At 40.4% G+C, this 13123-nt stretch overlaps 1 protein-coding gene across 1 annotated transcript; it reads right to left on the bottom strand.

Moving 5' to 3' along the window:
* Positions 1 to 2450: 2450 nt before the first annotated feature.
* Positions 2451 to 7028, bottom strand: Nr0b1 (nuclear receptor subfamily 0 group B member 1). Its single transcript, XM_005080060.3, has 2 exons — positions 5789 to 7028; positions 2451 to 3511 (listed from the first exon to the last, which is right to left on the bottom strand). Exons 1-2 carry the CDS (start codon positions 6972 to 6974, stop codon positions 3267 to 3269), a joined length of 1431 nt encoding a protein of 476 aa, XP_005080117.1. The 5' UTR covers positions 6975 to 7028; the 3' UTR covers positions 2451 to 3266.
* Positions 7029 to 13123: the final 6095 nt, after the last annotated feature.

Raw genomic sequence — 13123 nt, 5'->3', positions numbered from 1 at the left:
GGTCTAGTTCTTCCTACATGTATCTGGGCTGCAATAGTATCCATCCATAGAGAATGGGCTCCCAAAGTCCATTTGTGCACTAGGACAAAACACTGGCTCCACTGTTAGAGGTCCCACAGACTGCCTTGGCCTCCTAGCTGACACCCGTATTCAGAGGGCTTGGTTCTGTCCAATGCTGGTTCCCCAGCTTTACAACTAGGGTCTCTGTGCTCTCACTAGGTCAGGCCAACTGTTTCTGTGGGTTTCTTCAGCACGGTCTTGGCTCCTTTGCTCATCCCTTATCTCTCTCTACAACTGGATTCCAGGAGTATGACTCAGTGTTTAGCCGTAATTTGTAGGCAAATGGATGGAACTGGAAGAAAACACAGAGGGAGGTAACCCAGCCATAGAAAGACAAGCATGGTGTGTACTCACTCATATGTGGATATTAGACATAGAGCAAATGACTACCAGCCTACACTCCACACCACCAGAGAAACCAAGAAACAAGGAGGACCCCAAGAGAAAAACACATGGCCCCCCGAAGAAGGGGAAAGAAACAAGAACCCCTGAGCAAATTGGGAGCACGGGGATAGAGAGGGGGTAGGAAAAATAAGTAATTTCTAATAGCCACTATCCGCTCACTACTCATACATGAACGTTCTACCTTTAGAAATTCCACTGTCTGCCAGGCGTTGGTGGCACACGCCTTTAATCCCAGCACTTGGGAGGCAGAGGCAGGTGGATCTCTGCGAGTTTGAGGCTAGCTTGGGCTACAGAGTGAGTTCCAGGACAGCCTCCAAAACAATACAGAGAAACCCTGCCTCAACTTGATGTGCCAGGCTTTGTTGACTACACTTTTTGTCTGCGAGAAGGAAACTTACCATGCTGTCTTTGCAAGCTGTGATCCATATGAACTCTTGGAGACTGTACATTTTACATGTGGTCCATAACCATCATGCCATTCCCTCAGCCTTGGAAGATGCCGGGGTTAACTTCAACCTACTGGCCACAGATGAGAGGGATCAGGTGAAAAAAAAAAAAAGATCCAGAAAGAAACAAGGAAAGAGGCCACTGGTCACCTTAGAACTTTAAATTTAAATTGATGGGGTTTACTTAAGCTGCTAAGTCTGGACCTCCTAATGAGTGTGGGATCAATGTTACAGGTTGATGTCATACCGCTTTGTAGTTCTACTGCTTAAAGTCTTTCTGACAATGGATCAAAGGGGTAGAATACACAAAAAAGAGTGAACGCAGTCAACCTGATTGTTGTCCTTGGGCCTTCTTAAAGGGTAGGCTCTTAGCTGACAACTGAGAAAGTTGACTTAGGAAACATTCTGACTCTTTTCCAACTCATAAGAGTGACCTGATCCCTAAATGATTTTTTGCAGAGTGATTCACACAAATCACTTTTTCTTCTATATGTTTGGAATTTTGCTGTGTTCTAGTTAGAGGAATCCTATATAACTAGCCACAGTAAAAAATACAAATAACTCCCTTTCTGAATATTAAAGGATTTCTTGGGGAAGAAATACTGAGATGTTTCAGATATACTTATGAGTTTTCATTGCTGTGGGAAGAATATAACCTATGATACTCCCTGGGCAAAAGGAGGCCTTCTTGTGAATTATTCCACACTTGCCTATGTCCCATTATCCTTATGACTGAGCTATATTATATAGCCTTACTATTATCATTTATTAATTCTTAGCCCTGAATATAACTATGTGCTGGGCTTGGCTACATTTTTCTTATTACATTAGTAATATGCATGTGTTAAAATTACAATTACACTTTTTAAATTAAGTCAGATAGTACAACTGCTACCAGTTTCTTTCTTATGTAACATGTTGATAATAAGCACATGTATTATACCACATGTAAAATAATTAAATATTTAAATATTAATATTGTTCTTGGAGACAATTCATTTCCTTTGAAATCTTAAGTATTCCATTTGCTACATTGCTCTGTGTGCCTGACTCTGACAAGTTGCCAGTGAGATTCACCAGACTGCCAATTAGATCTTCACATAAAGATGTTTCAGATGGGTGGTTGGGAGGAAGGACCTGAGAAGGAAGGGAGGGAGAGGGAACTGAGAGTAACATGGGTAAAAAGTTAAATAAAAAATTATATGTATATATACATATATACATACATACATAGTGGTAAACCTAGGGAAAAAAGATGTTTCAGACTCCTCTTGAGGTGGACACAGTGGTATATACCTATAATCCCAACTCTTGGGAAGGTAAACAGGAATAAGTCTATGAAATGGAGACCAACCTGGGCTACATAATCAGTTCATGCCAGTCTTAGGTACAGAGTAAGACCCTGTCTCAAATTTTTAAAAAGACCCCTAGAAATGAATTATTACATTGGACTAGGTTAGCTAATTACTAATAGGCAATGTTGCTTCTTCTAAGTGAAGATAACTATATACTCTGAGTTTTATCTTACCACAAGGAAGAAAAATTTCTATAGATTTTATTTAAAGGGGCTGCAGGACACAACTTCATAATTACAATTCAAGATTGTTTAATTTCAGTCACCTAAACAGTGTACCTAAAAAGTAGGATATAATTAGGGTTTTATGGTCATGTTGAACTTTCTGAAACAATGATGCCCCCTGATAGAATTTGGGTTTACTATGGAAATTTAATTCAAGTCCATAATTGTATAAATAAAAATTCCAAATTCAAACTATGAAAATATTTTTTTCACTTTTCAGAACACAAATTGCCTTTTGGGTTTCAGGTAGGAACAAAGACAAAATTTCATGCAATTATTGAATGTAGAAATGAATCTAGACAGAATAACTTTTCATTGGCACTGACATACTGTAACATTAAATCTCACGAAGTTACTTATAAATATACCTTCAGTTATGTTTGCTAGATTAAAAACAATTGAAGATTTACACCCCAAGAAAAATCTCTCCAGTCAACTTAATGGTTAACACCTTAAATTTTATTAAAACTTACTATTATAAATGTTATTTGGCAGGGCCAATGGAAAGAGAAGTAAGCATAGTACCCCCATCTTAAAGATAGACATATGGAGGTATGTTATTTGTTAGCAAATGCTTTCCTTTACAAGGAACCAGTATGAAGCAGAGAAGTTTTTACATTGTCTGTAACTAAAGTATTTCTTCGATTGAATACAAATATACTATGCATGTAAAAATACAAGAAAGTTTGTTTTCACAATAGTTAGCACTCTTCTGCCTATAGCTAACATTTTCTCCTTCTTCTATGGTAAACTGCACTTGAGTAGCCCACATGCCTTCACAACTTTGCACAGAGCATTTCCAGCATCATATCATCCATGCTGACTGCACCAATGATGGGTCTGAAAAAGAGTTCAGTGATGACATCAGTATTGATGAATCGCAGTAGGAAAAGGGCACTATTCAGTTCAGCGGATCTGATCTGGTACTCTCTCTGCATCACCCTGATGTGTTCAGTGAGGATCTGCTGAGTTCTCCACTGAAGGCCCTGGATGTATTTCACACACTGCAGGCCAGGCAGGTCTGGAAGTAGAAAAATCTCTTTATTTTAAACAGCTCACCACAGAGATCTTTATGTTCTTAGATCACATTAAGTTTTTGTCCCTTCCCAATTCAAAAGTGCTCAAGCTTCTTCATGAGGAGGGTTTCCTGGGGGCAAGAATAACATTCTAAAAACAGTCCTAACTTTTCAGAAGCAACACATCTCAGAATGAAAGAACACACACTCATTTCCATTGAATATTCAGTAGGTTTGTGAACACACATTTGGAAAACACTGGCGGTGAGCCAACAAAAGAACACTTAGAATAGAACTGAATGTGTCACAACTCCAGTTCATGTTCTTTGAAATGATAAACTGATGTTGTTTCAAGAGAAATATACCTATGAGAAATATACCAGTTGATAATGATAAGTTTTGCCAGATTAAAAATATTTTGCCATTCTTTCCAACAATTATACTGTCTAGTCATTATATTGTAAACTTTGCAGCCATAGACTGTAATTAGTCTGTTTTTCACATTATTGGACTCCAAGCTGATATTACTCTAGAGGTCATAATGAGTTAAATGCTAAGGATTATTGATTTACTCACTAATCATGATTTTCAAATTGGAAAAAAGTTTTAAAAATAAGTCTAATGAATGTTCCAAAGAAAATACAGACAGAAGCCTTTTGTTTTTTAAAAAAACATCTTAATGATATTAAAATGTTAAAAAATAAATATAAAAACATAACAGAGTGTAAGATTATTCAAAATCAACTTCGAAACAGATTTGATTTAAATGATGATATATTTTTCCTTCCCTTTTCTACAAAATTCAACAGATGATTACTTCAAAAGCATCATGCTTTAAAAACAATAATCTTGATAGAAAAGAAGCATTCCTATTATAGGCAAATAACAAATCATAAAAAGCAACACAACAAAGAAACACTTCTTATCTAGATTATAACATAACAGCCCATGTAGTAACATCCTCCATTCTATTTGTATGCTGATACTAAAGGCTTCATCTCTATTTGATTGTGTGTATATCCCACTGAGAAAGTTTCTCTAGGTCTACACAGACTTGTGGTCTGCCAAAGCTTCATTTTGTGAAGGCACCCATTATATTTCACACCACAGCCCCTGGCCCTCTCCTTAAAGTAACTAATATTGTCTTTGCATTAAAATTTCTTTTTAGGATACAAACTAAGAGGTTTTGTTTGGTTCCCCTTTCCAACGTCCCACATCTTCCTGCCCCCCCACTTGTATCCTTCCACCCACACAAAACTTCCCTTTAATGTAACGCCAGAAAAAAGGCAGATGGACTCCCCAGTTTACATATCTCCTTATCCTTTACTTATCTCCGCATGTATTTATAGCTAACATAAAACTTTGTGCATCTTTGTTATATATAAAGACAAGGGGATGCAGAAAGGTAATCAGGAAAGAGAGGCCACACATTTTACAGATGCTACATTGTGCCCAAATGTGGCTGCATTACTATTTAAAAACACAATTTGGTGGGATAAATATTGAGAGAGGACTCAAAAAATAGAGGAAGAATGAGGAAGAAGAGAGGAAGAGAGAAGGAGGGAGGGGGGAATGAGGTAGGTGTGTGTGTGTGTGTGTGTTTGTGTTAATGGAGGCAAAGGATGTGAAACAGGGTCAAGGCAAGTGGGAAACTACTGGAAATACTGCCTTCTGAAAGCTTCTCAGCTTGGTCTCCACTTTGAATCTTAATAGTGCAGGACTAACACTCGGCTGAAAGAATGAGAAAACTGGTTGTCAGATGGTCTCAAGAATCACCTGAGCCACTTGTATTTGCAGACTTGCAGAATCTGGATTGGGCTGAACTATTAACTCCAGAGGGGAGGAGCTTAGGAAGGCATATCACCCTGCACCAAGCTCTTCTTAAAGGGAAATTTGGGAAAATAGGAACTTATGAAGAACTTGTGTGAAAAGAGCAAAACCTTTTTCTTTTTAAAGTTATGCTACTGGAACTCAGGGACAGCTAAAGAGGGAAGAGAGAGCCATGTCCCACGAAGGCAGAAACTTCAGTATCAGCACATGATAAAACTAGAGCGCCAAGTGAAAATCTTTCTCTTCACCCACCCCATCCAGTAACAAGTTTTTGGCAGAAGCTCACCCACTTGGCGGGGTATTTGGGATGTGTCCATTAGCTTTGCAGAGTCTGTCACCAGGCTCCATGTGTGCTCCAACACCCCTACAGCCAGTGAAAACTCCTAAGTGCCTTGTGTAGGAGTGGTGATTTTGTGACATAAAGGGGCAGTGCAAAAGGCTGCCATTCTTACCTGGGTTAAAGAGCACGGCCCCCTTCAGATAGGCATACTCCTTGGTATCGATGTTCAGACTCCAGCACTTGATAAAGAAACTCTTTATGGCTTGGACCGCGGAGGCCGAAGGCAGGTGTCCAGCCTCCGCGGAGGACACCATCTGTGGCTGCTCTTTGGCCAGGGGATCTGAGGGCTCATCGCCCTCCGTGGTCTCCTGCCTCCTGGTGGTGAGCATCTTCTGCAGCACGCTAGGCTCCGAGATCTCCATCATCTCGAAGTGCAGGTGATCCTGGGCGAGTTCAAGCATGAGTAGGGGCGCCCAACAGCTCCGCACCAGTACCAGCTGCTGATCCAGGGGCAGGATCTGGAAACAGGGCAAATACTTGACAAAGCGCAGCGTCTTCAGCAGGCCTGCTGATGCTGCCTCGCACACCACCTGTGGATTCTTGAGTGTCAAAGGACGCCACACGCCAGAAGAGGCGTCCCACCAGGGGGCCCTAGGTGGCTGCTCCTCCGGAGCCTCGGGCAGTTGATCTGCGCTCCCGGGAGTGCCAGAGGCTATGCTGCTCTGCGGGGGCTGCTCTTCACCGCACACGTAGCTGCGGTACAGGAACGCCATGGCCTGTGCGCTCTGTAGCCCCTCTGGACCATCCACTCTCTCAGTACAGTAGGACAGCTGCCACCACTCGCCACCGCGACGTGCCTCGGACGCTTCCGGAGCCACGTGCGTCTGCTTGGCGCTAGTGAGCAAGCTGTACAAGATGCTGCCCTGCTTCGGGTGCTCTTCTCCACAGAAGCAACAGCGGTACAGGAGCGAGGCTGCCCGGCCGGGCGGCGGCCCCTCTCTTCCCACCAGGGGTTCGGCGCTGCCGCATGCACAGCCCCAGCACGGGGATCCGAATCGCGCCCTGGGCGCCTGGGTCACTGTGCTTGACTGCTTGGCGCTAGTGAGCATAGAATAGAGGATGCTGCCCTGGCGCGGGTGGTTCTCCCCGCAAAAGCAGCAGCGGTACAGGAGGGACATGGCTTGCCCTCCGGGCAGTCCCTCCCCGCCCAAGACCGGCTGAGCACCGCAGGCACAACCCCAGCACTGAGCCCCCAAGCGCACCTTGGGCTCTTCCGGAGCAGCCGCGTGTTTCTGCTTCGCGCTCATCAGTAGATTGTAGAGGATGCTTCCCTGCAACGAGTGGTCCTCACCCGCCATGGCCCGAGGCTCCTGCTGCCGGTTCTGCCCAGTGGCCGCCGCTTGGGACTTATTTATACTGAGCGCACACGCAAGCGCGTCCGCCTCCTCCGCCAGGACAAGGGCGCAGAGGGGGACGCGCCGTTGCGCTTGAATGTGTGCGCTCATGACCTCGGAAGTTCAAAGGGGCAAAGACTCCTTAGAAGCTGGAAATCCAAGGGGAACTTCTCAGCGCTGGAGTTCGTGGACCCTTCCTTCCTTCCTCATTTTATCCCTCCTTCCCCTACCTGGGAAGGAGGACCTGGGGGAGTAAGTTAGGGCTCTGTTCCAACTCTTGCCATTGAACTCCGACGTCTAATTTATTCCCTTTATCGGCGGAAGAAGTGCTTAAACGAGAAAACATTCCATTTCAATGGCATCTTTATAAACTTTTATGGAACGATCACAATCTGTATAACTTGCATTTTGTATAATGTTTGGAGAGTGAGCTCTCGTTTTAAGACCTTGAAAAGTGTAAACACAGACCAGTAGTGGCTTCAGCATCGCACCAGCAGGCTGAAATGCTTTCTCTTCAGCCGCAGCCAAACTACCTGAGTGTGAGTTTCAATGAAATCCATTCCCTGGCTATACATAGACACCTTAAATTTGAAAATCGTTGGTAGATGCAGGCAATAATGCTCAGTTTAATTGAATCAATCACCCATTGTGTCCTAGATGCTTGGATCAAGGAGCTGGGGGGGGCGGGGCGGCTGCAAACGTTATTTACTTGTAGCTGAATCTTGGGAACACAATAATCGCAAGATTGTTGCTGTGAGAACTTCTCATACTTTTGTAGAAGCAGAATGCTGATAACTGTCCCTGTTCCCAACTATCCTAAGATACTAATGACAAATAGAAGAATCAGAAAGCCTGAATGCTGGCATTTGTCATGGAGCCTCCTTTCTTCTGTCTCACACACACATGAGACCGGAGGGCTCTTTCTAGTCAACCATGTGACTGTGTCTAACTTGATAATTCTTATACTCATTAGCCCCCTCACTTTAAGAGCGCAAGCGTTTGGCCTTACTGGACAGGAAGGGGGATTAGAGCACACCAATTGGTATGGAACCTCTCTCTCTTCCATTTTCCCTCTTTGTCTTCTGTTCCTCTCCTCCCCACTTTCAGTTATATAGGGCCACTGTAATGTAAGAAAATCAAAGACACCCTCAATCTTCCCTTTTTCTTTTTGACAACTTCATACATGTACAGAATTTACTGTCATCATATTCATCCCATTATCATTGCTTAGTCACCTTCTCCTGCTAATTTCATCCTCCCATTCTTCATCCCAACTAGTGTCTGTCCCTCCTACTTCCTTGTTTTTATTATTCATTCATTCATTCATTCATTCATTTTTGTTTAATGCAGATCTTTTATGGGTAGCCATAGCTTCTATGTGGTCAAGAGTGCAATGATTATATAATGTCCAGAAGAATGAGTTTAGTAGCATTCTTTTTTTTACAGTCTTTTTGCCATATCTTACATAATGCACCCTATGTCTTGGAGGCATGATACAGATATCCCATTTAGGACACAGTACTCAACAGTTAATATGGTTTTTGCCTGTGACAGGCCCTATGGCACAGAGGTTTAACTCCTTGCCCTGGCACTTGATGAACACCATTTAAATCCTGGTTCTGTTATTTTGTAGTTCCTTGGCCTTGAGGAACATATTTCTTACTATTGCTATAGAAATGACCACAAATGTTGTGATCTACAGCAAAACAAATAACACAAATTTATTATATGACAGTTTGAGAAGCCAGAAATCTGAAGTCAGTTTTAGTAGACTAAAATTACAGCACCATTCATTTCTGGTAGTTCTAAGGAAGAATCTATGTCCTTGCCCCCTCAAGATTCTAGAAACTTCCTGCATTCCCTGGCTCTTGGACACAACAGTCCCATTTCTGCCTCCGTCTCCTTCTCTGATTTTTTATGGACATTTGTGATTATGTTTAATCTACCTAGATAGTCCAGAAGGATATTGCTATCTCAAAATCCCCAAACCTAATTACATCTGCAAAACTTCTTTTGCTCCATGAATAAATTCATACCTTCTTATGACTAGGACCTGCACATCTGTGAGGACACATTATTCAACCTACCATAGGAAAATTCCTTAATGTACATATTCTTAAACTTCTTTACCTGTAAAAAGTGGACAGTGGTCTCCGGGATATAGTTCTTATATATGAGTTAGTTTGTTTAGATTAGTTAAAGAATATTAAACATCATAAGTTTTATTTTTAGGACCACAGGGAGTACAGTAAGGATCAAGAAGTAATACTGCAAAACACTATCATAATGTTGTCTCTTGCTGAAGCTCTTCCTCATTCTCTCTTCAAGCATTTGCCTCACTTACTCTACATGTCCACCTTTCCAGATTCAAACCGCTTGTGGGTCATGTGATCTCCAAGAATTCATATTGACAGTGATTGTCCATTCCTTTATCACTTTGAATATTCAAGCTACTGTATTAATTAGGTTTGCTATTGCTGCTTAATGATCTTTTTTCTTAACCTTCCAAGCATCCCAGCCGAAAAACAGGCTACCCAAGTCTCCCACCTTGAGGTCATAGTGCTAGATATAATTTTATTTTCTTCTCAGCCCCTGATTATTTGTTTACTTAGTTACACGATACTTATCAATCATCTCCCCCAATCCATATCAAAGTTGTTTATGTGCAAGGAATCGGTCACTCCGTACCTACCAATTGGTTCAATGTTTTAGATCCTCAAAAATGTACTTATTGGGCAACTGGAATTTTGAAAAAAGGACATCACAATCTGAAAGCACAGAGGCCGGCCATTCCTACACAGTCAGCTGCTGACTCTTCTAGGGAGATAGCAGGCTTTGTTAGATTCAGAGCTCCTGGTACAAGTATTGTTACAATCCCTACAACAAAGCAACAAGAGATACAGGTTAACAGTTAAGAAATAGGGCTCCTCTGTTGTAAAGATATAATGGGCTCTCAAAGTGTTCTTTGATTATTATTATTAATAATAGATATGGATTATATAGTTATGGTCTTCTTGTGACAATTCTATTAATGCATTTATCATATTTTGCCAGGTCCACTTCCCGTATTACACTCCTTAGCCATCCTCTTCTCTCGATTTCATATAAGAAAGAAAATGTGGCAATCATCATGCTTATTCTGTCTGACATGATGATTTCACTTCCATTCTTTTTCTCCTGCAAACAATAGGATTTCTTTTTCTTTACAGCTGAATAAACTACAACGTGTGTGTGTGCTACACTGTCTTTAGTTATTCATCCAGTGATGGACCATGGCACTAGTCATACTATGCAAGTTACAGTGTCAGGGTATATTTATATCCATCGCACACTGACCTTTATTCCTTTGGCGTACACACCTAGTAGTAGCATAGCTGAATTTTTTTGGAAATTCAATTTTTAGGGTTTTATTTTTGAAGAACCTCCATATTGATTCTCATAGTGGTTGGATTAATTGACACTACTACCAACCCTTATAGGTTAAGTTTTCCCTGCAACCTTGCGGGTGTTTATTGTTTTCTTTCATCATAATAAACATTATTCCTGGGTAAAATAGAGTTTTAGGGTGGTTTTAATTTGCATTTCTCAGATATCTAAGGATACTGAGCTTTCTATTCATATATTCATTGTACTTCTTTTGAAAACTGTTTAAATCATTTGTTTTTGTTCATTATTTAATTGGATTATTTGGAGCTTGGGTATATACAATTTTAGTTCTTTATATAGCTTAGATATTGATCCATTGTCAAGTATATAATTCAATTCAATGTATCACCTTAGGTTGGCTTTATCTGTTGTGAAATGTGGACAAATTTCAATAAATCAATATTAATATGGACTCCCTTTGTTAAACCTTTAAAGGATTTTGTATCTTCCTCTCAACATAGTGATTTATAGAAATGTTTGCCTTCCCTTTGTTAAGGACAAATGGAAATATATTATCTTAACTATATAATCATTTATTCTGCCATTTAGTAGAGTGTCACCTTAAATACATCATTGCAAATTACATTTTGTTTGTTTGTTTGTTTTGTTCTGAAATAGGATCTCATGTATCTCAGGTTGGCCTCAAACTGCTGTGTAGTCAAGGATGACCTTAAACTTCTGATTATCCTGCCTCTGCCTTTTGAGTATTTGTATTATAGGCATGCATGACCACAATATATTTAAACAGGACAGGGGACTGATCTCAGGGCCTCTGGAATGCTAGGCAAGCTCTCTAACAATTACGCTACATCCCTGCTTATGAACTAATTTTAATATGTGCACCTTAACTAATGCCTTCAAGGTTTCCCTTAAAATCTTTTATCTAGTATGTTTTTAAATATCCTGGAAACTTAAACCCGTTTTGTTTTACTTTAACCATTCATAACCCTCATATATCTAGTGTTTTTGAATCAGGATTTTAGGTTAGCATCTATGATTGAAACTTGAGAACAGCGCTGAGAGGTACATGAATTTGTAATGTGCTCATTGTTTCTTGTCTTTCCCAGTAACTTAGTTTTCTAATTTTTTGCATTTTCCCTTGAAGTTGTGATCTGATCTTCTATTTGCAACTCTGAAGGACTTTCTGAGCTCTTTGGATTGACTGTTTCTAAAGAGAGATTGCCTGTTTGTCCTTCAGAAGTATTCATCCTTGGAAATGTCAGGAGAAAACTGACTTCATATTTCCACTCTATATTTTTTTACTGAACAAATGGCTCCTGGGAAGCAAAGTCATCCAAATCCACCAATGTGTTTTGCTGCCCTGCTGGGCTCTACAGGATTAGCAAAGATATAACCTTCTAAGGCAGTCACAGCCTTTCTCATTTGATTTGTTCTTTAGTCTCAGACGATTCTGATAGTAAGACAAAGGGACACTTATCAAATTAACCTGTCATATGCTGAGTCTGTCCCTAACTGCAATTCAGATATTAATACTGACTCATTGTGTGATGACCTTGGCCAATTGGACACCTGCTTTGTAGAATGCATTATCTGTTCCAACTCAAGGTGGGAGTAAAGCTGTTCTGCCTGCCTGAATACAACCTTCAACTTCAAAGTAAAGCAGTTTTCACTAAAGGATGTAGGAGTCAAGTCCAGGTGGGGATAAGATTGGATAAAATTGTAAAACTGACCTTTGGCAGTGAGCTATGTGACCTTAGAAGACAGGATGATTTGGAACTTGATACAAATTTTCAATCTGGGTTTATCAGAGCTGAAATCCCATAAGCTTCAGTCCCTTCAGGGAATATCAGTGGTGTTTTCCTTATTTTTCAAGGGAAACATAGTGTAAACATTATTATATATGAAGAGTAGCTCATAAAACCCATATTGCCTTCTAGATGAGCTATAGAAAAGGTAATCAGCCATCTGAAGGGATGATTTCAGTTTATGAAATGGAATTGCAACTTTCCAAATCATTGTGATTCTGAAATGTTCTAAAAGCAACTTTCTTAATGAAACAACTACCAAATATAACATTCATCAAACTGATTTACTTTTTACTAAATCTACTTACTTTTGAGTCCATATTCATATCAGATGTTGATAAAAGTGTCTACCTGATAAAGTTGACCAACTCACAGTTTTGAAAATTAGTACCTCACTGAGTTGACTGGTTGCCAGGAGACAAATCCAAGCTGAAAGGACAGTTAGAAAAGGGTTACTCAATTGGCACATGGGGTTTCTGAAAGTAATGTTAATGACAGACCACTGTCTTATATGAGGCTGTAATTCCTAGGAGATGGTTTTGCTTTCTCCTCTGGCTTTTCTTGGCAACATATTCTTCACAGTCATCACATGTACACTGCCCCATGAAAAGGCATATTGAAAGCACATATAACTGCAGAATACAGCAGTGAGTGAAGACTTTCTTCCATATTTACTTCTCTTTTAACTTAAGTTGCTCTGCCTTTATGCATTTCACCTGAATGTATGACTTTTAACAATCAGGTCAGCACTTCAGTGTGTTGAATACCAACTACCTGTTTTAAACACATCAATTTCTAGTTTAACAATCACTACTCTGAGAGCAAACACAGTTTTTGCTTATTCTGCAAAGTTATTGAATCTACAAAATAATATTATATATCTTTAAGAAACATTTGCAGTACCTCAGAAATGCAAATCAT

Source organism: Mesocricetus auratus, unplaced genomic scaffold (assembly GCF_017639785.1).
Source record: "Mesocricetus auratus isolate SY011 unplaced genomic scaffold, BCM_Maur_2.0 Super-Scaffold_100003, whole genome shotgun sequence".
NCBI classification, from domain to species: Eukaryota; Metazoa; Chordata; class Mammalia; order Rodentia; family Cricetidae; genus Mesocricetus; species Mesocricetus auratus.
Note: the sequence above shows the minus strand (reverse complement) of the source record. Positions and strands in the feature narration are given on the sequence as shown.

Coding starts and splice junctions, on each gene's coding strand:
- Nr0b1 (XM_005080060.3), bottom strand. CDS start 6,974: ATGGCGGGTGAGGACCACTCGTTGCAGGGAAGCATCCTCTACAATCTA. Junction 3,512..5,788: donor GGCCGTGCTCTTTAACCCAG/GTAAGAATGGCA, acceptor TTCTACTTCCAG/ACCTGCCTGGCCTGCAGTGT.